This window comes from Phocoena sinus, chromosome 6, assembly GCF_008692025.1.
Source record: "Phocoena sinus isolate mPhoSin1 chromosome 6, mPhoSin1.pri, whole genome shotgun sequence".
NCBI classification, from domain to species: Eukaryota; Metazoa; Chordata; class Mammalia; order Artiodactyla; family Phocoenidae; genus Phocoena; species Phocoena sinus.
This window is the reverse complement of record NC_045768.1, coordinates 47,237,714-47,263,077: the sequence shown is the minus strand read 5'-3', so window position 1 is coordinate 47,263,077 and position 25,364 is coordinate 47,237,714. Positions and strand designations below refer to the sequence as shown.

Sequence of the window (25,364 nt, the reverse complement as noted above, 5' to 3'; positions counted from 1 at the left end):
TTTAAATCTCTCTCTTCCTCTTCTTTCTCTTCTTCCTTTTTCTCCTTCTCCTCCCCAAGTTGCTCCTCTTTCTTCTCTTTGAATACTAAGACATCACCTGCTTTACGTTTTGACTCTGGCATTTTTTATGTCTATCGTCTTTTCAAGTATTTTTATGCTTTGTTCTTTTCAAAAACAGAACACCCTTTTAAGTTCCATGTCTTATTGTGATTGTTATTGCTATTATTATGTAGTAATATTTCCTACTAGCAAAGCTTATGCCTTCTGACAGTGGTATTTCATTGAGAAAACATCACCAATAGACATATGCATGATATAGGTTGTGTTCCACAATTTGCTTTTCCTCTCCACTTGTGCCTCAGAGATGTCCTTTTTAAAAGATGACTTGGGTGGGAATTCCTCTTGTCTCCTGGTCTGTTCAATGCCCTCACTTCAGTGCTCAACCTCTAGGAATAGGACCATATGAATCAACTGGGTCTTGGCCCCTGTTACTTGGGGCAATCTTGTCCCTGTGAAAGTGTCTGTCCTTAGCTGATCCTACTCTCATCCTGATTCTGAGAAGCCAGAATCACCCCTGGCTCCCTCCCTCCCCACTTCTCCACAGAGCCAAACTTGAAACCAACTAAATCCAAGGTTGTAATGTTAACTGTCTTTGGAGATGGTTAAAAAACACTGCCTCGTTTGGCATTTTGGAGTATTTCTAATAATATTACAGGCTTTTCTTGACCCAGTTTTAAGTGAGTAAGTAATATGTTCATAGCACTGAGAAATTCAGCACCTTATACCTCCTTTTTCCTAACAACTGTTGTTTAAATAAATCAAACCTAAGATAGAAAGCCATTCTTACACAGATTAGCCCTAAATTTTAGAAGATAAAGCATGTCAGTGCTATGCCCTTTTAACATGATTAGCACTTTCTTTGAGTGGTTCCTAGAAAAGCAGTTTCCCTGTAATACAGTGTTTTAGTTATGCATTATCATATTTTAATTATGCAAAAATGTAATATTTTAATTACCTGCATATTTGAAGGTAACTTAGCTGGCAACAGCTATACCTTGTAGCACAGCATGATCTTCCTGGAGCAATGAACAATTAACAGCAAAGACTTTAAAAATATACCAGTCTAAGATCATTTAGTGTAGGAATAAATGTCTTTCCATACCATTCTAATCTTGGAAGACATTGTTATATTTTAGTATATTTGATGGTAATCCAATATACAGAAAAACTCTGTACATAAACATTTATTCAATAAATATTTATCCAGCTCCACTTCTGTGGAAGATAATTTGCTAATTTCTTTGGAAGATATGGATATGAATATGCAATTGCCTGCATTCTCTAGAAATTCATACTATAGTAAGGGAGAGGCCACTTAGACACAAATTATTGTGAAACAAGACAGTATAAATGTGCCAGAGAAGTACAAAGTGATTTAGAGTCTTAGAGAAAAGTATTCTCATAGGGATAATCAGAAAAGGGTATTGAAGACATTTCATATCATTTTTGAAGGAATCATAGAATTTGAATATGTTAAACATACAAAGTACTGGGTTTAAGATAGCAGGAAACTACATAATTAATGTTAGGAATGTAGAGAAATAAGCTTTAGTTACATGGTAAATCCAAATATCAAATAGATCATTCTTTGTGAGTATTTTATTATGGTTTTACAGCACCATAGGATTTTATATAATAAATATCAAATAATTAAAATAGAAACAACCTAATGGCAGTCAGAGTTGTATCTTAGTGGATGGTATTTCCATAGTTCTCTTGAACCAGGATTACTATTCTAAGCCAAATGTCTGCATCGGTCAAAAAGAAACAAAGTATCAATGACAAGTGTATTTTAGAGGGTTAATTTAAATTTTTGTTTCAGTAATCATGACCTGATTAAAAACTCTGGACTGGTAGGAAAGAAAGGAGATTGCGAAGTCATTTTATAAGGTGGGCTGTAAAATTATGGGTATGTCCTCCTATTATTCAGCTGAAACTTTCAAAAACATCTTTTTCCATAGCCCTACTGTGTGTGGTCATGAGTTTAGTGAACGACAAAATATGTTTCTGACTAACACTGAGTCAGATTACATTTTTTTGGTCAGTCAGGGTCTAGTTAGGAGAAAGAAACTCCAACAGTTAATTGAAGAGAGAGTATTTAATAAGAGGACTGTTTAGTAGATACAAATAATTGCTAACTAGGTTACTGGAAAGGTGAAAGAGAACACGAAGTATCATGGTGACAGCAACTATAGGAAGCAAATAGCATACTAGGGGCTGGAGGAACAATGGAAAGAGGTTGGAATTAAAACTTAAAAGCATAGAGGAGAGACCCACGGAGCTGAAACTATTGCAGAGGGGGACGATGCTCAAGTGGTGCTGGTGTCTACTGGGAGAATGATGAAGCTGGTTCTGCTAGTGTTGGAAAAGTCGGCAAACTAGTTTCACCTGCAGCTATGGGAAGGCCCTGCAGCTCTTGGGGTGAAGAAGCATCTCTAAAGAGTAAACATCACCACAGGAAGCAAACAGGAAACCAAAGAAAGGAAAGACCTAGTCCCTTCTTAGTGTCTTCTATGGGCAGCCGAAAAATGAGCCAACTGACAAACCAGAAATGTACCCTACAGAGTCACAGCCACAGCATCACAATATTAAGTATAGAAGGGTAAATTTGAAGTTAAGCAACAGCTCATAACTGAAACAATCTATAACCAAAAAAAAAAAAAAAAAAAAGGATCTCTGCAATAGGCCATTACATTCCTCAATTTAAAAATCACGTTGTTCATGTTTAGATTTTGTTTTCTTTGAGTTTTGGACCCTTTGATATTTTTGCAATACTAGGAACACAGAAAAGATACATCTCATTTGCTCAGTAAGAAACTAAATTCCTTTGAAGGCCTCTACAAAGGATTCACTTCTGTCATATATACTTCAAGTTGAATTTTATCAATTGAAGTTTTGAGTTTAATTAACAGATTAAGTTACCTTTGAGGAATAGATTTTTAAATTTTTTCCTATTTCAGTTTTTCTCTTTCTCTTGAGACAGGGCTAACAAATTTTTTAATGGCACTTCAAAGACGTGCTCACCTCTAATTTACTGTCCTTGTTGAAAAATAAAGTTTTTAAATGAAATGTAGAATTGGTGGGGGAAGGTGTACAGGGGAACAAAGAAGAGAAGAAAATATATTGATAGATCTGTAACTGTTTCCACACATTTTCTAGTTCTGAGAATTTGAGACTATGGACATAAAATGGTTTCAGTACTTCAGAATGTAAACATTATTGTTTAAAGTTATAATATTTCCAGAAATCCTGCATCATTGTTCAGATACAAGCACTAAGGCTTGTGGATCTCAGCACACACCATATATAGTCAAGTTGCTGTACATTGATCATCTGAGTATCTGGTAGCATTCTTTAAGTTTGGAAGTCAAGCAAAACTTAACTTTACTAAAGGAGGTTTTTTTTGTTTGTTTTTTGTTTTAAGGGAAGAAGAAGAAGAAATTGATGAAGAGGAATTGGAAAGATTGAAGGCAGAGTTAGATGAGAATAGACAAATGATTGCTACTGTCAAATGCAAGCCTTGGAAAATGGAAAAGAAAATTGAAGTTCTCAAGTATGGTGCCACTTTTCAAAATTAGAAACATTTTCCCTGCTATTGATCTCCCAAATTCTCTGAGTATTACCTATATATTATAGATAATACTATATGTGATACATCATATATATAATACTCATTATATATAATTTTCATGGTCATATATAACATATATGTTACCTATCATATAGTTAACATATATCACTAGAGAGGCTGGGCTAATTATAAAAGAAAACAATCATGATTAAATTCATTATTTGGAGTCTTACAGTCTCAGATCACTTTTAATAATTTGTTCCTTGAACTGAGAATTTCCTTAGTTTAATACATTCATTACTATCTCTCTGAAGGAGATAATATATTTGAATTTTACAAGTTTGTTGGATTGCACACTCTAGTTTCTCTGCAGGGTTCCAGCCTCAAATGATATATTCATGTGACAGCTCTTATTAAAGCACAGGGAGGATGCTAAGCCAACAGAAGAGTAAATGGGATTCCAATTAAGGATTACGCTAATAGCTATTCCCTGGTAACATGTAAGCGACCCAATTTCACTCTTTTGTTGAGTCTTGACACACTCAGAGACACATAGATTTATAAACTCCTGATAAGAAAAGTCAAATGTTTATCCCTTTCCCTTTTGGGATTGGAAGCAGATTCGCTTCTGAGGATCACACTATATTTCTTTGCATGGTGGTTTGGGGAAGTGGGGCATGAATAAAAGGGACCATGTCTGTGATAACAGCCATGTTTGCATCTCACAGATGTGATACAGATTGCAGTTTTTACACAGAACAATTTTTATAAACAGTGGTAAATTTCCAAAGCTCTCCGTCCACAAGCCTATTTAATAACGTTAAACATTACAGTGTATCTATAATAATGTTAAGGTGTTTTTGTCTCTGGTGATGAAAAAAGGACTGAAGCAGCTATCAGGATAATTCACTACTAATCCTGGCTCTGCAAGAGTTTGTGTGTTATTTAAGGAAATGGCTTAAACTTCTGGGGCCTCAGTTACCTCATATCCAAAATAAAACAAGATATTCCAGGTTTACCCTATGAGGTGGGAACCTAGGCATCATTTCTAATGTTATTGCTTTGTTTCGTGGAATAAGGTTTCCAAGTTCCAAACAGTGGTCTTGCCAGAAAGCTTTTGGAACACCACACAACTGTAGGCTGGGAACCACTTATGCATGTGCTTGTACACCAGCCATAAATGAAGACAAAGACAAGTCGCATTTCTGGTTCCATGAAGCTATTAATGTATGCGCATATGCATGTGTGTGTGTCAAAGTAGTTTTCATTTAATGAAGTGATAATGATGCTAAATGATAGGTTTAGGAAATATCCTTACTTGGCAAAATAGAAGTTTGGTAACCTTATATTGTTTCCCAAAATATTGGGTGGGCCAAAAATTATCCTCAGTATTTTAAGTAAAAATAAAAGACACATTTTTCATTTTCATCAAGAACTTTATTGAACAACGTATTCACCCTTTTGTTCCACTACCTTCTGCCATTTTTCAGGCAACTTCATAATTCCATCTTCCCAAAACTTATCTTTTTGAGCAAAGAACTGTTCCAGGTACCTTTTACAGTCTTCCAGGGAACTGAACTTTTTTCCATTAAGAGAATTTTGTAAAGACCAAAATAAAGGGAAATCCGAAGGTGCAATGTCTGGTGAATGTAGCAGATGAATCAGAACTTCCCAGCCAAGCTGTAACAGTTTTCGCCTGGTCATCAAAGAAACATGCGGCCTTGCATTATCCTTATGGAAGATTATGCATTTTCTGTTGACTAATTCTGGATACCTTTCGTGGAGTGCCGCTTATGGTTGGTCTAATTGGAAGCAGTACTTGTTGGAATTAATTGTTTGGTTTTCCGGAAGGAGCTCATAATAGAGGACTCCCTTCCAATCCCACCATATACACAACATCACCTTCTTTGGATAAAGACTGGCCTTTGGTGTGGTTGGTGGTGGTTCATTTCGCTTGCCCCACGATCTCTTCCGTTCACATCATTGTACAGTATCCACTCTTCATCTCCTGTCACAATTTGTTTTAAAAATGGAACGTTTTCATTATGTTTCAGTAGAGAATCACATGTGGAAATATGGTCAAGAAGGTTTTTTTCGCTTAACTTACTTGGAACCCAAACGTCAAAGTGATTCACATAACCAAGCTCGTGCAATGATTTTCAATGCTTGATTTGGATATTTTGAGTATGTCAGCTATCTCCTGCATGGTATAAAGTTGATTGTTCTCAATTATTGTTTCTATTTGATCGCTATCAACTTCAACTGGTTTATCTGACCATGAAGCATTGTCCAGCCAGAAATCTCCAGCACGAAACTTTGCAAACCACTTTTGACACATTCGATCTGTCACAGCACCTTCTCCATACACTGCACAAATCTTTTTGTGTGTTTCGCTTGCATTTTTACCTTTCTTGAAATAATAAAGCCTGATATGCCGAAAATGTTGCTTTTTTTCTTCCATCTTCAGTATTAAAATGGCTACACAAAAACTCACCAATTTTGATAAGTTTTTTTTTTTTTTTTTTGGCGGTACGTGGGCCTCTCACTGCTGTGGCCTCTCCCGTTGCGGAGCACAGGCTCCGGACGCGCAGGCTCAGCGGCCATGGCTCACGGGCCCAGCCGCTCGGCGGCATGTGGGATCTTCCCAGATCGGGGCACGAACCCGTGTCCCCTGCATCAGCAGGCGGACTCTCAACCACTGCGCCACCAGGGAAGCCCTGATAAGTTTTTTTTTTTAATGTATGCTGATATGACAGCTGTTACATACAGTCTAACAAAATTGTTTCAAATGAAGTTAAAGACAACTAAGTGCTGCTAGAGGCATCTTACGGAAAAAACCAAATGAACTTTTTGGCCTACCCAATATGTTTTGAAATATTGCTGACCATGAAATTCCCAAACCTGGGAACCACAGGTAACTGTATATAGAAAGTTGTAAAATTGGAAAGTGATAATATTGTGAACTGTCAAAGTGTGGTGTGAAACTGCATTAAAATCCTCCCTTTCCACCTGCGTGGAGGTGTAGAAGTACCCCCTCACTCTTCTTTGCCTGCATCTTCCATATAGGGCAGTGAAGAAGGGATGGGTTTCAGTCTTAAATTTGAATCTCAGATCTTCCATTTAATACCGGTGCAAATTTGAATGAATTGTGTAGCCCTCTGACCTTGGGTTTCTTATGAAATTTTACTAATTTACAGGGCTATTGGAATCATAAAGTGAGTTATTTCATATGAAACACTTAGCAGGGTGCCAGAACATAGCACAAAGCTGGGAAACACAAGTTGTAATTATTATTTCATCTCAGGACAGACTCAGTGTTGTCTGATTCCCTGTAGTATGACAGGAGAGATAGGAAGGGTACAGGACCTGGCAGGACTAGGTGGGAGCAGACTTAGCCATAGGCAACCCCAGGAGCCTTGGGGGATGGTGGCACATTGGTATAGCAGTCTGGATGGACAACTGATTTTGATGCTCCAACAAAGAAAAGAGGGTATCTTGACAGTTTGGCAGAATCCACGGTCAGCCGCTTTCAGATCTTCCAAAATGTACCCACAGGGTAATCTTGTGGCAGATTCCAGGTCCTGGGGCCTTAGGCTGGAGTCCAGGGATAAAGCCATTTTTAGAGGCGGGGAGAGATATGGGTTGGGATGGAAGGAAGGGCAATACCATGCCCTATTACTAGGGCAGAGGTTGAAAATGGGGAGGCTGCAGCTGAATCTAGACTATAGGTGTTTTTCATTTGGCCCACATGCTTTTTGTTTCTTTTTCTTTTATTGTTTTTTTAAGAATTGTGATTAAATATACGTAACATAAAATTTCCCATTTTAATCATCTGGGGGTGTATATTTTTATAAAAATGTTTTTTCTTTGTTGTTAAATTTTAAAAAGTGGGAGATTTCAGATTTTAAAAATCCAGATGTTCAGCTTCTCCTGGATAAGAAGAAAATCTGGTCCCCATTCCTACATGAAAATAATAGCTGGGGCTAAGCAATTGCTGTCCCCTACTAACAGGGCACTCCGTCTTCAGTGTGCACAGCTCCCAAACAAGCCACATCTCTTATTCACGCTCCTTGGCTGGACCTTATAAGCATTCAAGTTTGCTGCCTCTTACCCCTGTAGCTGGGGAGCAAGTTAGGCATGCTATCAAGACAGTGATTCAGCAAGTTGGAGTGAAAGCCAGCTCGCAGAATGGAAGCACAGATTTAGGCCCAGAGACAAAACAACTATGGCTTCTCACCTGTCAGCAATGCTCACTGTCTTGGGATGATTCTCCACAGCCAGAAATGGCTCCTGCTTTGTGGCTTTGCAGTATTCTGTACAGCTGGTACCACTGGCCATGGTCAGCCTGATTCTCTTGGTTTCAGCCTCTGTGATAAAGTCGTTGGTACTACAGTGCCCGACCTGTCTCCCTTCGTAGGTTTCTGAATGCTGTACTGAGCTTCTCCCCCACAGATTCCTATCACATATTAGATAGTGGTCAGTACTTCTTAGAACATGCAATAAAGGTTCTCTACCCCAGTGTTACTAAAACATGGGAGTCAGGCAGCTTTCCTCCCACCCTTTTATTCCATTCAGAGACATCAAACTCTGAGAGAGTGTGTCTAAGGATTATGTTATTCCCAGAAGTAGCCTCCAATCATCACTTCTGGCTAAGTCTATGGAATCCAAGGCACTAGGCCCAATATAACTGGAGCAGATATTTTCATCACAGGTTTGGATCTGTATCTAGGTTCTGAGGCTTCCCATTTGCCTCTGGACTCTGAAAAACTTGTGAAACTTCTAAAACAGAATTTATAGAGGGTCAAGGTTTTAAGATATGTTTTAGAGTAAAGCCTCAGGAATGGTAGCTTATGGTTCTGAGGATGCTGTGGGAGACTCAGGGGTAGTTCTCATATTTTGAAAGATTATCTACCACTAGGAACTTGAGCATTCTCAGGGCTGAGGGTCAAACATTGGTTAATATAAGCAGTAAATACATAGGCACGAACCTCAAAGAATGGGTTGTAAATCCATATGGACTCTCAAACATGGTTTAGGAACTGGAGCTCAGCATTTTTTTTTTTTTTTTTTTTTTTTTTGGGTACGCGGGCCTCTCACTGCTGTGGCCTCTCCCGTTGCAGAGCACAGGCTCCGGATGCACAGGCTCAGCGGCCATGGCTCACGGGCCCAGCCGCTCCGCAGCATGTGGGATCCTCCCGGACCGGGGCACGAATCCCGTGTCCCCTGCATCGGCAGGCGGACTCTCAAACACTGCGCCACCAGGGAAGCCCGAGCTCAGCATTTTTGAGGCAGCAGAATTGGCTCCTTAGGGCTGAAGAGAAGCCACCTCCTTTCCACCTTCACTGTGGAATGTTGTTTTTCAATGTATGTTTTCCTGTGTATTGATACAGGTTCAAACATTCATGTATCTTTAAACCTACTGAATAAAAATATCTGGGTGGAGGGGCAGGGGTGTCTGGCCCAGATCAGGAATGTGTATTTTTAGTTTTACTCTAAAAGTCATTAATGTACGGTCAGGATTGAGCGTCCCTTTCTTCATTTCTGAAAATCAGAAAACTCCATTAAGCAGAACATTCTATTCTGTGGACTGTTTATTGAATGGGTGAGAATGTGTGGGGGTCAGGGCTAGGAAAAGGGAAAGAGTAGTGGATTTTCCAGTTATTTGAAGGTCGTTCCTATTTTTTATTAGTTATCTAACTGAAAAATATCCAACAGCAAGGATTTTTAGCTTAATATGTGTTTAAGTTTTTAACGGATTTAACTCAAAAGTTGGATGAATAGATCTTTCCTACCTATAAAAGTGACTGCACTAATGTACCAGCCACCATAGGTGAAATAAAACACCTGGATGGAAAATGACAGATTTACTTACTAGTCATCCTGAAAACTAAAACCTTTGACTATATCAGAACATTCTATGTGGTAGATTAAAAGCCCTCATCACTTAACCTAAATAAACAACCACTTTATTTTGTTATAGTGGAGTAGGTTTTGGATTGAAAATTAAGAGATTGGACTCTGGTCTAAGCTCTAACTTCTAACTTTACCTCTCTGAGCCTCAGTTTATTTATTTATAAAATAAAAGGACTGGATTGTAGGCCCATAATTTTCAAAGTGCTGTCCTCAGAGTTTAAGTTTGGTGAAATCCCTTTATAAAGGGCAAAGGAGGCAGAGGTCAGAGGGAGGACTGCTTGGCCACATGTCAGCGTCAAGCAGAGGAGACCTGTGGTTTCTTTTCTATACAATGTACTTCCATATAAAGCATTCATTTGAAGAAAAAAATGCTTCTGTGCCTATTAACATAAGAAATAGCTTTAAGAAACGCACTTAATTGGATATTTAAGGAAACTTATTTTAGGGATGGAGCAGTTCTATCATTCCATGAGTTTACAGATTAAGGTGTGGAAGTACATACTCCAATATACTTTTGCATGGAAATGGCTCTTGTGTAGAAGCCATTTTAAAATTATTTATTTTGATGAAGAAGATGTTTATTTAGCTATTATACTGCCTGCTTTAATTTCTGAGCTTTGTAGCACCCTGACCCAAGTTCCCAGGAATTGTCCATTGGCAGACTAGGCCTGGTGATTTATTAATGAAACACCCAATAAAGCCAAGAAGGTTACTCTTAGAATTTCATTTACTTTTAAACAGGTGCTTGAAAGTGTCACCTAGTCCTTAAGGTAACATTCTTCCTTAATCAATCTTTCTTCGTCCTTCGACAGTGCTTTTTGGTTTTCTTTTCTTTTCTTTTTTGGTAGGGGAAACTAATATAATTCATAGGCAAGAATTGTGATTTCAACTTTAGTTCAAAAAGGCCTTTACTTCATCTGCCACTGTGAAGGAATGAGGGATTCCACACAAGAGGACTTTTAAGCGTGTGTACTCATCCACTAATACACACTTCAATCATTTGAAGTGTGTATTCACCAAAAACTCAACCAAAGCAGAGACCTTTAGTTCTTGTACATTACAGGTATCTTGGGTACATTGATTTTCTCATCCAAAGAATGGAGAGTCTGTAGGCCATTAGTAGCAGCTGAATTTTGTTGATCAAAATGTAACATTGACATCCAATTTTTCTACTATTTAATAAGAGTCCCCTAGGTATCAAGCATTATGCTGTGACCTTAGACAAGTTTCTTAACCTCTGCATCCTTGAGTTTATCCTCTATAAATGGGGATAAAAGTAGTAGTACTTCATAAAGTTCCTGAGAGGATTAAATCATTTAATAGACCTACAGCACTTAGAATGATGCCTGTCACATGGTAATCATTTTCTACACCTTCTTATATATCATCTTCTTCTTAATTGCATTTCATTATACACTACTTTCTCAAGTATTATCAGTCAATGTATCACATATGGTAAGCCACACTGAATTAATTTCCCCAGCTTGCCAAAGTATCCTAGCCTCCAAAAATTTTTGATAAACAGCAGCTTACCTAACTTGCACTCTTTAGAATTTTAGCTGTCAGTGATAGCTATTTTTCACAACTTGTTATTAGACTATCCATAAATATATGATCTTTGAAAACTGATTAAAAGGAGAAATTCATTAATTATGACTTCAAATTATTTAGGAATGCTTTTAAATATATTTGACATACTACATTAACAGTAAAAAGAAAGCAAATGTGCACATGATAAGCACAAAATAAGCTTAATTTGAGAAGCTTATCCTTGTTGTTTTGGGAGAGTATCATACAGATCTCAGATAAGGTACTAATTATGAAGATAACCCTTAACTTTATCATGTTTATAATAAGATAATAAGCAAGGTATTTTTGAGGACGTTTTTATGTATATAACCAAGAAATGGCAAGTAGAACACTACTTCGGGGGACTTAAGCTTGTTGCTATAGAATAAAAATGGTTACACCTTATTAAAATGCATATACTGAAAGTAAAGTTTGGAGAACATTATATTAGAATATCATAAAAAATTAGATGAGCTGAAGAAAGGGGAATAATTTTCCATATTCAATATAATGTGTCTAAGATTCCCTCTGTCCTGAAAATTAGAAACTTTTAAGTTAAATATAAATCACTTCTTTCAAAGAGTCATATTAATTATGATTTTGTAATATATATACACACATATATATGTATATACTACTATACATATACATACATATTTACCCTCAAATATCTATAAAAGATACATGATTCTTGGGCTTCCCTGGTGGTGCAGTGGTTGAGAGTCTGCCTGCCGATGCAGGGGACACGGGTTTGTGCCCCGGTCCGGGAGGATCCCGCATGCCGTGGAGCGGCTGGGCCAGTGAGCTATAGCCGCTGAGCCTGCGCTTCCAGAGGCTGTGCTCCGCAACGGGAGAGGCCACACAGTGAGAGGCCCGCGTACCGCAAAAAAAAAAAAAAAAAAAAGATACATGATTCTTTGGCTGAATTAAGTTTTATATTTTATGAACTCACTATTATAGTGTTTCTTGACCAGTGGTTGGTCACAGTGATCGGGAAAGCTTAAAAGGGAGGCTATGGAAGGAAACTGTAAAATAGTAAGACTCCAAGTCTACTCAGCAGAAAGACTAGTTCACACAGGAGTATAATATGCTCTGTGGGTGACCTCACCTAAGTTGTGTTACCAAATGCTCAGGAGAGACTCCAGATGTAAGTTTATCTTGTGGCAAGAGATTAAATTTACCAGGTAGTCTTGATTATTCGCAGAGCTCACTGAACTGCCATCATTTTAAATTTCTTGCCCACTCTTGGATCAAAAGGCAGAACACACTGTTCTAACAGAAAACTAAGGCTTTCTAGTATTCCTAAATATCACCACACAAAATTTTGAAAAAAAATATTTCACAATACTTAGAAATGTTGACCAGGGGCTAAATATGAAGACACAGGTGTTGTGCAGAAATATTTTACCAAACCTTTCAAAGCAGAATGGCTCCTCTCACTCTGAGGCAGTGCCCCATGAATCCTTCTGTTTCACAGTATTCAGAATTCATTAAACATGTTTGATTAGAATGCACGTGAACCACGCAAAATTAGCACAATATGTCTACCAATCCCTGAATGTTGGTATATCTAAGAATATGAGATTGTACTTGAGGTTCATGGTGGAAATATCTCCTTTCTTAAGGAAATTTCTGCAAACCGAAGCCTGGAATGCCTTTCTCTGCCTACTCAATTTTATCAGCCTTTTAATGTCCAGTTTAATTCTTATCTCATCTACAATGTCTTCAACAAGCTCTCAAGCCTCCAGGGCCCTCTCCCTTTTTACTTCAAGGCTACCTAGCACTGTTGTGTAACAATCTTATGGGCCTATATCTCTTTTTTCTTAATGGAGTTTAAGCTTCAGAAAGGAATCTACATGTTTCTTTTAGTTTTTTCAAAACACTTAACTCACTGCTAAAAACATAAAACACTAAATAAATACTTAGAAAAAATGGCTAAGTAAAAAGGAGAATGAAAAGATTATAGAAATAAAATAAATTTACTTATTGATCAGAATTTGATAGGTCCTTCTTACATCTATGTATAGCAATCTGTATTTTCAGTGCTATTTCTACCTTCTTCTGAGTACAATTTTCCCACAGTGAAGGAGGGAGAGGATACACTGACGTTTTGCAAATTTTTGGTGTTGAGAATAGTTGAGGTAAGATTTTAGATTTAACTTTTCTTGTTACTTGTCAGCTCTTGATCTTACAATTCATTTGTGGCTTTAAGGACACATTCTCCCTAAATCTCATTTCTGCTCAAAACAAAGCAATAACAATAGACTGGGATATACCTCAATGTCTTAGGGATATGGCCTAGAGCTCTGCAGCCCACGTAATGCCACCCCTACTTTCAGGGGTATTGTTTTAGGTATTAGTGTTGTTAACTGCATGCTCATTGATTCATTAAAACAAAAGACAAAAATCAAAATAAAATCCTTGATACAGAGCTTAATAAGATCTGGAGAGATATTAATGAAGTTACTATTACAGATTGTTTTAGATGGAGAAAGAATTCTTTATAGCAACTTAGTTGCACATTGTCTCTGCTGACAACGTTACAAATCTTAGAATTTTTTGGTGTCCTTGTATGGCAGAAAACCAGTTTATGCTGTGACCAATATCTAAAACTCCGCAGAAACTTTTAGCTCCTGGGGAAATCTATATGGTCTTCTTTCCCCTCTCCCTGCTATTATAATACAAAGGAAAATTATTAACCATAAATTGATTTTTAAATTAACCAGGTAGAGCAGAATTCGGAAGAGATTTCATAAGCAAGTAGAAAGAGGATCTAGTGTGCTTTCTTTCTTTATTAAACTACTAAAGCCCAGCTATGTTGTTTCTCCCTTGATTCATTTAAATTACTCTGAGATGCTTGACTGACCTCTAGGGTACAACTAAAATATGTTTGAGTTTTTATTTGACATTTAAGCCAGCCATGAAAATTAGCATTGTTTCATAGTCCGGGGAACAAAGAAGTTATCCTAGGTCTGGAGAATTTCTATGGGTAGTAACTTTGAACTTAATACAGATTTGACTTACCCAAGCTTTGCTTTGGTTATTTACCAACACCAGCAGCTGGCTTTGACACTTCTCCATGAATATCATCAGAGCTGATGAAAAAATTGTCTTAAGAACTCTTTGTGCACAGATAGATTATTGTTATGTTTATTGCTGATGAAATGTTTAGAAGTCTTGGTGCTCTCTCTCTGTCTCTCTCTCCATATATATATATTTTAAACGGTGAAATCTGTGAAGTGGTGCTATTTAAAGGAAGCACACCAAAATAAGCCACATATATAGGGTGAGAGGTTATGTGAATATACAGACAACATTTTTGCTTGTTCTTTGTTCCTTGTTTTCAGATTGTTTCAGACGTTCTCAGTCAGTTACTCTTTAGGGATATAAGATAAAGAGTGAGCTAGGGACTTGAAAAATAAAGTTATTCACCAAAATAAATTTATCAGGCTTCAAAATATGTAGAGTATTACCAGTGCAGGGAGACACCAAAATAATCATATTTAATCATATTTGATATAGTAGCTTTTTAGCTCAAACCTCCAACAACTTGCTTGGCCACGTAAAAATCTCTTAAATTTACTACTCTCAACAAATAATATTTGGTTTAGTTCCGAATTTGGTCCTTAACTAGTTGCACGTTGGAACCATTTAGGGATGTTAAAAAGTACTGATGCCTATGTTTCACCCCTAGAGATTGTGACTTAAGTGGTCTGGGAATGGGGACACCTGGCCTTTGAAATTTTTAAAAGATCCCACAGGTGATTCTGAGGTGTAGGTAGTTTAGGAACCACAGCCAGATTATCATCTAGTCTTCTTTTAGGTGTTCATTCATTACAATAGCATTTGTTGAAACTCACTTCTGTGCCAGGTGCTATATTAAATATTGGGAAATTACAACAAAAGACATGGACCTTGCTTTCAGGAAATCCCAGTGCAGTGGTGGAAATGGACCATGGGTTAACTACAATACATGAGGTAATTACTACATGAAGGTCAGAGGTTAAATCACCCTGACCTGGGGCTGGAGGCGAGTGTTAGAAAGGAAAATCAGGAAAGACCTTATGGAGGAGCTGTAGTGTTGGCCTGGCTGTTGAACTGAAAATGGAAAGGAAGAGAACAGGTGGAGAAGACAGGAAGGGCATTCCAGAAAGAGGAAACAGCTTGTATAAAGGCATTAGAAATCAAGTTACATCCAGCCTCTCATTTTGTTTTCCTCTAATTCATCTTGCACATCATTGTTGCAACAGTTTTCATATAGTACACTGTACTGCACTTATCAGTTTCCTGCTAACAAAATGCTCATGGATCGTTATAGAGATCAGAGTGAATTCTGTACTGCTTAACTGGGCATCAGGGCATGCCAGCTCCTCCTCTAAAGTACTTAGAATGTTTTCTTCATCACCCACCAGAAGACCCCAGGTGCATTTCCATCTCTTCACCACTGCTCACACCATTTCCCTGCGCTGTAACGTCCTTCCTGCAACGTTGACCATGTAGCTGAATCCTCCTTTTGTTCAAGGTTCTTTCTAACCACCCCACTCTCTCATCTGAATCTTTCAGCACTTAATTTTACTGTTTATTCATTTGGTAGTAATTAGATGATGCCCTAAATATTTATCTATGTCTTAGCTTTCTAATAGAATTAGAAATGCCTTACACAAAAGCATAGAGCCACATTCTTTTTTTTTCTTCATACAGCACAGTGCCTTGAAACAAATAAAAATCTGTATTTTATTACTGTAAACAAAACTGTATGATAGTACTATAACTTTAGAAAATAGAGGAACTAATTATCTGCATAATTGCCCAGTCTTTGGACATTGACACACACGATTTTTACATAGTTGTAAAGGTAGTGTACAAATCATTCTTTATTCTGAAGTTTTACTCAATGTATCATATACATTGCCCAGAAAAATAATAAATGTCTTTGAATAATAATCAAAAGTACCATTTACCCCTGATATACCAAGAACTGCTTTGTTTATGTTGTCTCAACTTTTACATGTCCTTATACCAATCCCATGAGTTAAATAATGATGTTATTCTGGGAAGAACTGGACATACGAGCTCAATTCCTAGCTGAGCTATGCCACTTACTCTTTGGGTAAATTTGGACACTTCTTTTACTGATCTAACCCTCAGTTTCCTCATATCTGAAATGGGTATAATAATAGTTCCCACCTTGCAGGATTTGGTGGGGATTAAAGGAGATGATGGACATAAATAGTGCCTGGCTTATGGCAAACATTCAGTATGCTAACTGTCATTGCTGTTACTGTTGCTGGTCACATTTTATAGGCGAGAAAGCTTGGGATCAACAACATCTCCCCAAGAGCACACAGCTAGTATGTGACAGAGCCAGGACTCAAATCTGTGTCTCAGTTGTAAGATACAGGTCGCAGAACTGAATAGAATGTGGTCCTAGTCAAAGGAGAGAGCTCTCTTTTTGTCTCTTACCACAGACTCCCCAGCTGTCCAAGCATCCTGAGCTCTCTGCAACAGCACAGCATTATGCTTTGAATTCTCAGTTCCAGTATTAGGATGACTTAAAATAATTCTGCCAGTCTAATTATGGAGTTATATTATCTAGAAAGGCCTATAATCCTTATTTTCAATCTCTGTCTATTAGACTGTCTTCTTACCTCCTCAACTTTCTTTCAATTACTCAGTAATATTTTAGGAAAAGTCAGAGTTCTGACTTTTAGTCAGTTTAAATTGGTCAACTTTTTTTTTTAAATGGCATTGTTTATTAGGAAGAGACCTTTCATTCTTCTGATCCCTTTACTGGGAAGTAATGTTCATGAGCACAAGTTTTGATTACAGTTGCCTTAAAGACCAGTTTTGAAAAGTCTTTTGTTTACTTGAGCAATAAGTTGGTTGCTCAATGATACTATCAAACTGAGAACAAGAGGAAAGAAAAGTCAACTTAACCTGTTTCCTGGGATGAGAATGTGTCAAAGGCAGCATATCATGTCCTAAATCCCTTGTGTCATCAGTGTTGTATCATGTGTTATAGGTGAATTATCTTTTTTGTAAGTTAGGCCAAAGCGTGCTCCTTCAACTAACTGTGAAAGCATTCTTGAAAGCCCATGAAACCTTATTATTCTAATTACCGGCACAAGGGGTTGATAAATAAACTATGAGGCCAGGTATTATTGTCATTAAATAGACCTTGCTCAATTATTTATCCCTGGGTCTGGGGTTACAGCTCAAAGAGCTGTGCATATTGTACCAGGGCTTTGAGCTCTGAGACCTGGAGACTGGATTACAGTCTTGGCAGGCAGCTTTTGTTGAATGCAATTCAAGGGGATGACACACATTTTTCAGTCAGATATTTGGATGGTTTGAGGCCACCAGATAGTCAAAGTTTATCCACAAGAGCCTATTTCATTTTAGCCATGTAGATAAATCCCTTTAAATTATCCAGATCAATACAAATGGGTAGGAAAATGGACTCACTACAGGAAAAATATAAAGAAAATATGTTGCTTTTTAGTTTTCAAAGACTCTGCTCTTGGTTTTTTTGCATTCTGACATCTGTTATGGGTACTTTAGTGTCATAAGTATCAGTCAGTGTTTATCTCCATATTGACTAGTTTCTTTTTGTATCTTGTTTCTAACAGCACAGTGAAAGATGTTGTCTTCTGGTTAAGAAATGTGTTATCAGGGAGGATGGGATTGGGTGATACTAGTTTTCTTCCATCCTGAAATCATGCCAGCTCATTGTAAAGGTCAGCCCCCAAAATAGTGTTAAGGTGTGTTCTTTCACTGAGCTCTTCCCCCCAAGTATCCCCTCTTCTAGGCTGGAAAGGTGCAAGGGTGCTTTCTTACATCCCAAGAGCATCAGATTAGGGGGATCAAGAATCTGTTCTTGGGCTTCCCTGGTGGCGCAGTGGTTGAGGATCTGCCTGCTAATGCAGGGGACACGGGTTCGAGCCCTGATCTGGGAGGATCCCACATGCCGCGGAGCAACTAGGCCCGTGAGCTACAACTACTGAGCCTGCGCATCTGGAGCCTGTGCTCCGCAACAAGAGAGGCCGCGACAGTGAGAGGCCCGCGCACCGCGATGAAGAGTGGCCCCCGCTTGCCACAACTAGAGAAAGCCCTCGCACAGAAACTCAGACCCAACACAGCAAAAATAAATAAATTAATTAATAAACTCCTACCCCCAACATCTAAAAAAAAAAGAAAAAAGAATCTGTTCTTGCTTAACAATTCTCTGCCCACCCCATACCCCTGGCTTTGTTTTAAAGTCATCCCCTAGATTTCTGATGAGTTGAGTCTAGTAGTTATTTTGGCCAGGGTGGGAAGTGGGCAACAGGAGGCTCTAGAATGGCTGGTCAGGGAGCCCTTAGGTATGAAACCTGGGGAAGATCTCTTGAAGGATCGAGGAGCGGTTAGGGCATTCGGGCACTTGTGACTATGTGGAGTAGAGTGAAGTCCAGTCTTTCATTTGAAAACCGTCAGGATATGTATGTTGAGGGTGGGTTAGGGTAGTAATTGGAAGAGAAGTATGAAACTATGCTTAGTATCAGGGATAAATTGGCAATTTAAGAGACAAAAAATAAAAACTTGTTTAGATTGTCCAAAGGAAAATATATCTATAATAACTGATAAGAAACCTTATGAATGCCATGAAAATAAGTTTCTGTATTTGTTAAATGAATTTATAATCAATTTTGTGGTGACTTAAATTTGGTTATAACCCTGACTTCCCTCTCTCTCTTAAATCTTGCTAGTTTAATGTTCCTGTAACATAATTATCAGCTCACAAAATTTAAAATCTTGTCAGAAATATGGAGCAGAATAGCTATGTCTTTACACTCCTGTCTGCTTAGAGCCGTCATGTTTTCTAATTGGCCACTCAGCTAGAAAGTGATCTAATTCTAATAGGCCAAACTGATGTTCTTTAATTATCTGCTAATCATCAGGAGCAGTGGATATCCCCATAAAATAGTCACCTTGTTACATTTGAAAAACAAATTTTGATTTTACTACTAAGAAGAATATTTGGTCCTCCATTTATATATGTTTATTATAATAGAGAATGATATGATAATTCCTGTCTATACTTGGTTTTATGAACTTCAAAATTCTTGATGCCAAATAATTGCTATAACATGATATATAGGTTCCTAAAAATTTCTACACTGTGAAAAATTGGGTAATGAAAACTACAGGGCTTGCAGGAAAAATGGGGATGGGGCACAATATTCAGAAACATCATCAGTGACACATTAAAAAAAGATAGAAATTTAAGAAAACGGCAGCAACATTTTACACATGTTTAATGGCTGAGAAATACATAAACACTGCAATAAATATGGCAGTTTACCTTAAAAAAGACCTGAAGTTTGCTTGTGGAAATGACAAGATTGCAGTTTGTGAATTATTGTGAAGCATGGAAGGAGGGTCATTGTAACACCAGCTCTGAATGGATGTGACTTTTCTAACACATGGGGTGCCATGAAATAGCTGGTTGATGAGGTGTGTGCATTTTGTATATATACTGCTAGGTTTAGATGGATGTGTTTTTTTCTTGTATTCACCCAGTGTTTCTTGTAGATAAAATCACATGTAAGCAAACACAAAATTTGTGTTATGTTCAAATTGTTCCGTAATATAAAACAATCATGTTAGAACAGATTCTTGGTTTCAAAACAAGTGTTACAGTGGAATTGACAGTGTAATAATTCCTTCAACACATTCACATCTATAGTCTCATCTTATTCTCGCCACCACCCCAGCAAGCAGGGAAGCAATTGCCCAATTTTTGTTTGTTTGTTTGAGAATCCTGACCTGTTAAAAGCTACACAGTAACTGAAGGAAACTGTCCCAGAGCTTGCTCGGGTGTGTGCGAGTCCTGAGCTAGTAGTCTTTCCTCTGAGAAGTGGGATGCTCCTTAACGTGAGTACAGAGAGTGACAAAAACATGGGCAAAGTTATAGAGACAAATCACAGAGTCTGGGTTAGAACTCAGGTTACTTGATTTTCAGCTTAGATCAGTTCAACATTTTATAAAGTGTCTGCTAAGTACCACACTCACTCCTGTCTTATCATCTCTATAATACATAGTTAAAGCTTAACTGTGATAACGGTTTTTTGATTGCGTGGATCTAAAAACCCAGCCATGAGAGCTCAGTTTATACTTGTTGATGGGGCTTTATTGAACATTTAAAAATGTGTAGAATGTTCTAGAAACTGTTTTTCAATTAATCTTCACAGCCCAGAAGTCATGTCAAATGTCAGGGTGTTTGACAAGGCCAGCCTAATAAATCTTCTTCATATCTAGAAAGCTGTCCTAGTAAGTATCTGAGAAGACCGAAGGGAAGGGTGCAATCCCAAAGTCTAGGAATGATTTTTCCTTCAAGCATTAATTGATGTGGAAAATACAATTATTAGATACTCCCTTGTCTCTGTCTATCCAAATTATGCCATTTAGGTCTATTTCAAGAAGGTTTCAGTTTACTAAACACCTCCTGTGGTCAAAGTAGTGAACAGTGCTGTGAGAGATACAAAAAGGACAAGATATTGTCCCTGCCATTAAGGAAATGATGTGGGAAGTCTGTTTGATGACTGAAGAGAGTCTTCTCTGTTGTACTTGTGTTTTTATGGCAGGTCGTGGGTGGGTGCACATGCACAGGTGAGTAATGGGGCACCATTTTCTAGTTATCAGCTAAGTTAGCAGACATGTGCTGTTTTCATCACTGGGTATTGTAAAATCATGAGTTTAGCATTGATACTAAGGAACACAGAAAATCCTTCACCAACTTAAGGATGAAGTTTCATTTTTCACTTTTTAAAGAGTACTTTGTGTGTTGTTTATTTATAGTCATGTGTTGAAGGGGCTTGTCTGTAAAACCACATATTCCAGGGGCCACCTGACTGACGACAGCTTTGTACCTGTAGAACCAATGTCCAGGTTTGGATTATCCCTTGGTTCTCTTGGGTTATGCATTTTATGGCCCTGGAGAGGTAAAGGCAAGCCTGGACTGCCTCTATTTTAAAAATTCTTTTCATATCTCAAACAAGCAACAATAGCAAAAATGACTAAAAAGGTTACAAAAGTTGTATATTTAACATGTTCACTTTATCCATTTTGATGAATTAATGCTTTTTACCACAAACACAAAGACACTAATGTGACTACTGTAAATGTACAAATATTTGGGAATAGCGTTAAAGTTTAAATTTGAAGCCCTTTCAGAATGTGAGGCCAAAAAGTATTCCTTTCCTTTTCTCTCTTCCCTCAACCCCATTTGCTTTACAGAGTATGGTTTTTCTGTTTTAAGTCATAATCGCTTTTATGAGATTAAATACCAGATCAATAAGTGTGTTCTGTGTCAGTTTGTCCTAAACTCCCTGCCCTATTTTTTTTAAAAAAGCAATGCTTAAAAAAGAAGGAAAGAAAGTATTTTAAAATAAACATTCCGACTGCCAGAATCTGAAGTAAACTTCAGATTCAATTTTGTATGTGGTAGAAATGAGAACTAGGGTTCTCTATTTTGACACTTAGCATAAATTCCTTGCTTTTTGATGACTCCAGTGAGACTGAAATATCTCATTCTTTCTGACCAGAATTAAAAAACTTAAACATCCATTACAAGTCCCAAGGTTAGGAAATTCAGCTTACATTCACTTGTTAAGGGTTTGAAAGTGTCTAGAAGAAATCAGGCAGTAGACCTAATAAAATTGAATATCCACTACCTTTATACTGTATTAATCTCAACCCACCACCACCCACCCCTTATTTTGTTTTATTTCCTCAGGGAAGCAAAAAAATTTGTGAGTGAAAATGAAGGGGCTCTTGGGAAAGGAAAAGGAAAACGGTGGTTTGCGTTTAAGATGATGATGGGCAAGGTAAGTATTTTCTTAGCTCAATTTGGTTGGTGCCATTTATGCTCAGTGGAAGCCGTGTTGCCCCCGAGGGGTGGTAAAATTGGTTCTGTTCTGAGTGAAAAAAATGTTATGCGTTATGTCTATACATAGGTACATATACAGTAGATAAAGAGTATTCTGCGTTACTGAAATTTGGAGAAAGGGATGATTCAGAAAAAAAATTGTCCTAAAAGGCTCTTTAAAGGAGTTAAAATGAAAATAAGTCGATAAACATTGATTTATGGCAAAAGACTGACCTGTGTGCTTTTATTACTTCCAAATGTAAAAGGTTGAGCCCCTTTCATTTTCATTCCCTGGGAGTTAAGGGATTCTGGGTCAAGGTTTCTTTCTCAAAATGTGTACAAGTTACATGGCCATATAGCTGTTCTCTACCATGAACATCAACTGTAGATTGGATAGAAAATAAGAAAAAACAAGTGATATGCCAATATAAACATAGATCTTTGGAAAAGATAGAAAAGAAACTAACATTTATTTAGCACTTACTATGTGCCAAGCACTGAATTAAATCCTTCTATAAAAATTAAATCTTTATATAAAAATCTTTCCATATTTAATTCTCACAGCAAAGTAGGTATGTAGGTATTATTATCTCCTCTTTACAAATGTTATACCACCTGAGGCTAAATATATTCCCATAAAGATGGGAGTTTTGTGACTGAAGTTCATATATCTTAAATATGAAATATTTAGATAGATCTGTAATATATATTTATACAGCATATATATCATAGATTAGTTTTGTCTGTTTTTACAATTTAAATAAATGGAATCATATAGCATTTATGCTTTTGTTTCTGGCTTCTTTGATGCAATGTTATTTTCATGAGATATGTTCATGTCATGTGAGTTATAGTTCATTTTTATTTATGTGTTGTATATCATCGTATGAAGATGCTGTAATTTATTTATCCATTCTGTTATAGATGAATATTTGGGTTGTTTCTGGTCTAGGTAATCTTTCAAACTCCAGACTTGTCTCAAATCTTATTTAGGCTCCCCATGTCTGTCTAGCTCACCCATTATCTCAGCATAATCTGTACATGTGCAAATTTATCTGCCCCATTCTCATTCTTCTTCTTAGTGGTCCTCTTGATCATGGGTAACCCAACATTGTTGGGTAAAATGGAAGGAAGATCTTTTATAAAAACTAATTTATGATTCTTTTTCTTCTTCCTTTTCCTATAACACCATGCCTTTCCATTTAGCTGACTGTTCTACCTCTACCAGAATGAAAAGACATAGCACTTACCATCCTGTATAGAAATTACCTGTTTATGTACAGTGTACTTGATCCAGAAGCCCTTCAAGGCAGGAACTATGTCTTATTTATATTTCTTTAATTTCTTCATGCAATGAATATTTAATTAAACACACACCATTTGCTGATCACCTTATTAGGTGCTAACTCAGTCCCTGCTCTCTTATTGTGTGGTAGAATAAACAGATATTTCTCAGTGGTCAGCATATTTTCTGTAAAACAGAGAGTCACTAAACATTTTTTAATTAAATTGGTCCAGGGGTAGGTGGGGAACAGGGAGGCAAGTGAAACTAGCATCTCCCCTTTTTACAAAAAGCAATATGTGATGCCAGAGAGATCTTTCCAAGCTCATTGTCATGAGATATTTTGGGATGAGTGTGGGAGATAAACATCTTAACAAACAAGCAGTTGGGTTTTACTGTTGTACTTGGCTTTCTTTTCAGAAATGGGTAAAATTTCTCCGTGATTTTGAGAACTTCAAAGCTGCTTGTGTCCCCTGGGAAAATAAAATCAAGGCAATTGAAAGTAAGTGCTCAATCTCATTAGATGGGGAATGCTGTCCTAGATAAATGTGTCATAAGCTAATCAGATGCCTTTCTCAGTTTCTGAACTATTGGAAAGATTAAGAACAAGAAAACAAACAAATAAAGACATTTTCATGTCCTCTTTGCTCACTGTGAAGATTTGCTAGCACTTACCAATCACAGCACTGGAGACCCCATTCTCCCTTCCTGCATTAGACCAAAATATTTTTTTGACCTTGTTTTTTCTTCTACACATGGAAGTCAGTATAGTGCACAATGACACTGAATCATCATTGGGAAGGCAGAGATTTTATTTCGGCAATGAACATGACATTGAAAGTAGGTACTTTAAATATTATAAATTAACTATATTTCAGTTAAAAAACTCATATACAAATATCAAAAAAACAGAAAATATATATTCACTTGGATGTTAGGCAGTAATCAAAATGAACAATGTCTAAAAACAGTGAAGAAATCTTAAAGTATCATTTTCAAACCTCTGAAGTAGAATAAGCAATAATCATCCAGGAACTCGCTATATGAATATCACATTGTGTCTTCATTTTGTACAATATTCATAGTGTACAGAGAAGGCAGGAGAATGTACTCAATCAAAAACCTATTTAGTATAGGGCTGTAGGCTTAGAGTAAGGCAAATAAAAATTTTAAAGTATTGTAAATATGATAGCATGTCATTTCTAAGATAATAAAGAATATAAGGAAAAGGGGATAACATTTAAAATAATTTTGAGCATAATCTTGCCATATTCTGGTTTGTAATAGTTTTGACTAGGATCTGATTTTCTCCCATGCCCCTCCAGATAGCAGGGCAGATTTTCCTGCTGGCTAAATGTTGCGTTGCCTAATTAAAATAGAGTCTCCATAGGGAGATAACACAGTTGATGGATATTTCACTGACAAGATTGGGCACGTTTTAGGAGTGACTATCCCTCAGTCCTCTGTCCCTCATTATCAAATGGCAATGAATTAAAATACATCAGCTCATTAATGGAACTTCCTCACACATATTCCTGTGCCATCCCTTTCTTGCCTTATTTTCCTCCTCAACACTTATCACTATCTAAAATACTATATTACTATATCTCAATTAAATTTAATTAAATTTAAAAATAAATTATTAAATAAATAATAAATAAAATAAATTAAAAATACAGTCATTTCATTTCATTTTGTGTTCATTTTTTCCAATAGACATGAAGGCAGAGATTTTGGTTTGCTCTTTCCCGGATCCCTAGACCTAGAACTTGCTTGGCCCTAATAAATATGTGTTGAATAAAATTAAACAGAAGACATTTTCCAAATATCTACTATTCTAGGAAATGGAAAAAAGAAACTTAGACACATCAAAAAAAGAATAGTCATCATGAAATTCTTAAGTTTTAACTGTGCAGCTAAAATATGGTACCTTGAGAGCCATTGTGAAACAGAAGGCCCTTTAGAGCATTAAGATCCTGATACAATGTGTGTTGAAAGAAGTCTGGATTTTTTTCTTGCTTTGCTACAGATTTGCTGTTTGACTCTGAGCCAGCCATTTAATC

At 37.1% G+C, this 25,364-nt stretch overlaps 1 protein-coding gene across 2 annotated transcripts in view; it reads left to right on the top strand.

Moving 5' to 3' along the window:
* Positions 1-25,364, top strand: part of TMC1 (transmembrane channel like 1) — a 388,569-nt gene that overhangs the window by 288,629 nt on the left and 74,576 nt on the right. For both annotated transcript variants that reach the window (XM_032634495.1, XM_032634496.1), the window contains 3 exons: positions 3,485-3,613; positions 21,888-21,978; positions 23,722-23,803. In XM_032634495.1, coding sequence (XP_032490386.1) covers positions 3,485-3,613; positions 21,888-21,978; positions 23,722-23,803 — 302 coding nt within the window. The remainder of the gene's footprint in view (positions 1-3,484; positions 3,614-21,887; positions 21,979-23,721; positions 23,804-25,364) is intronic.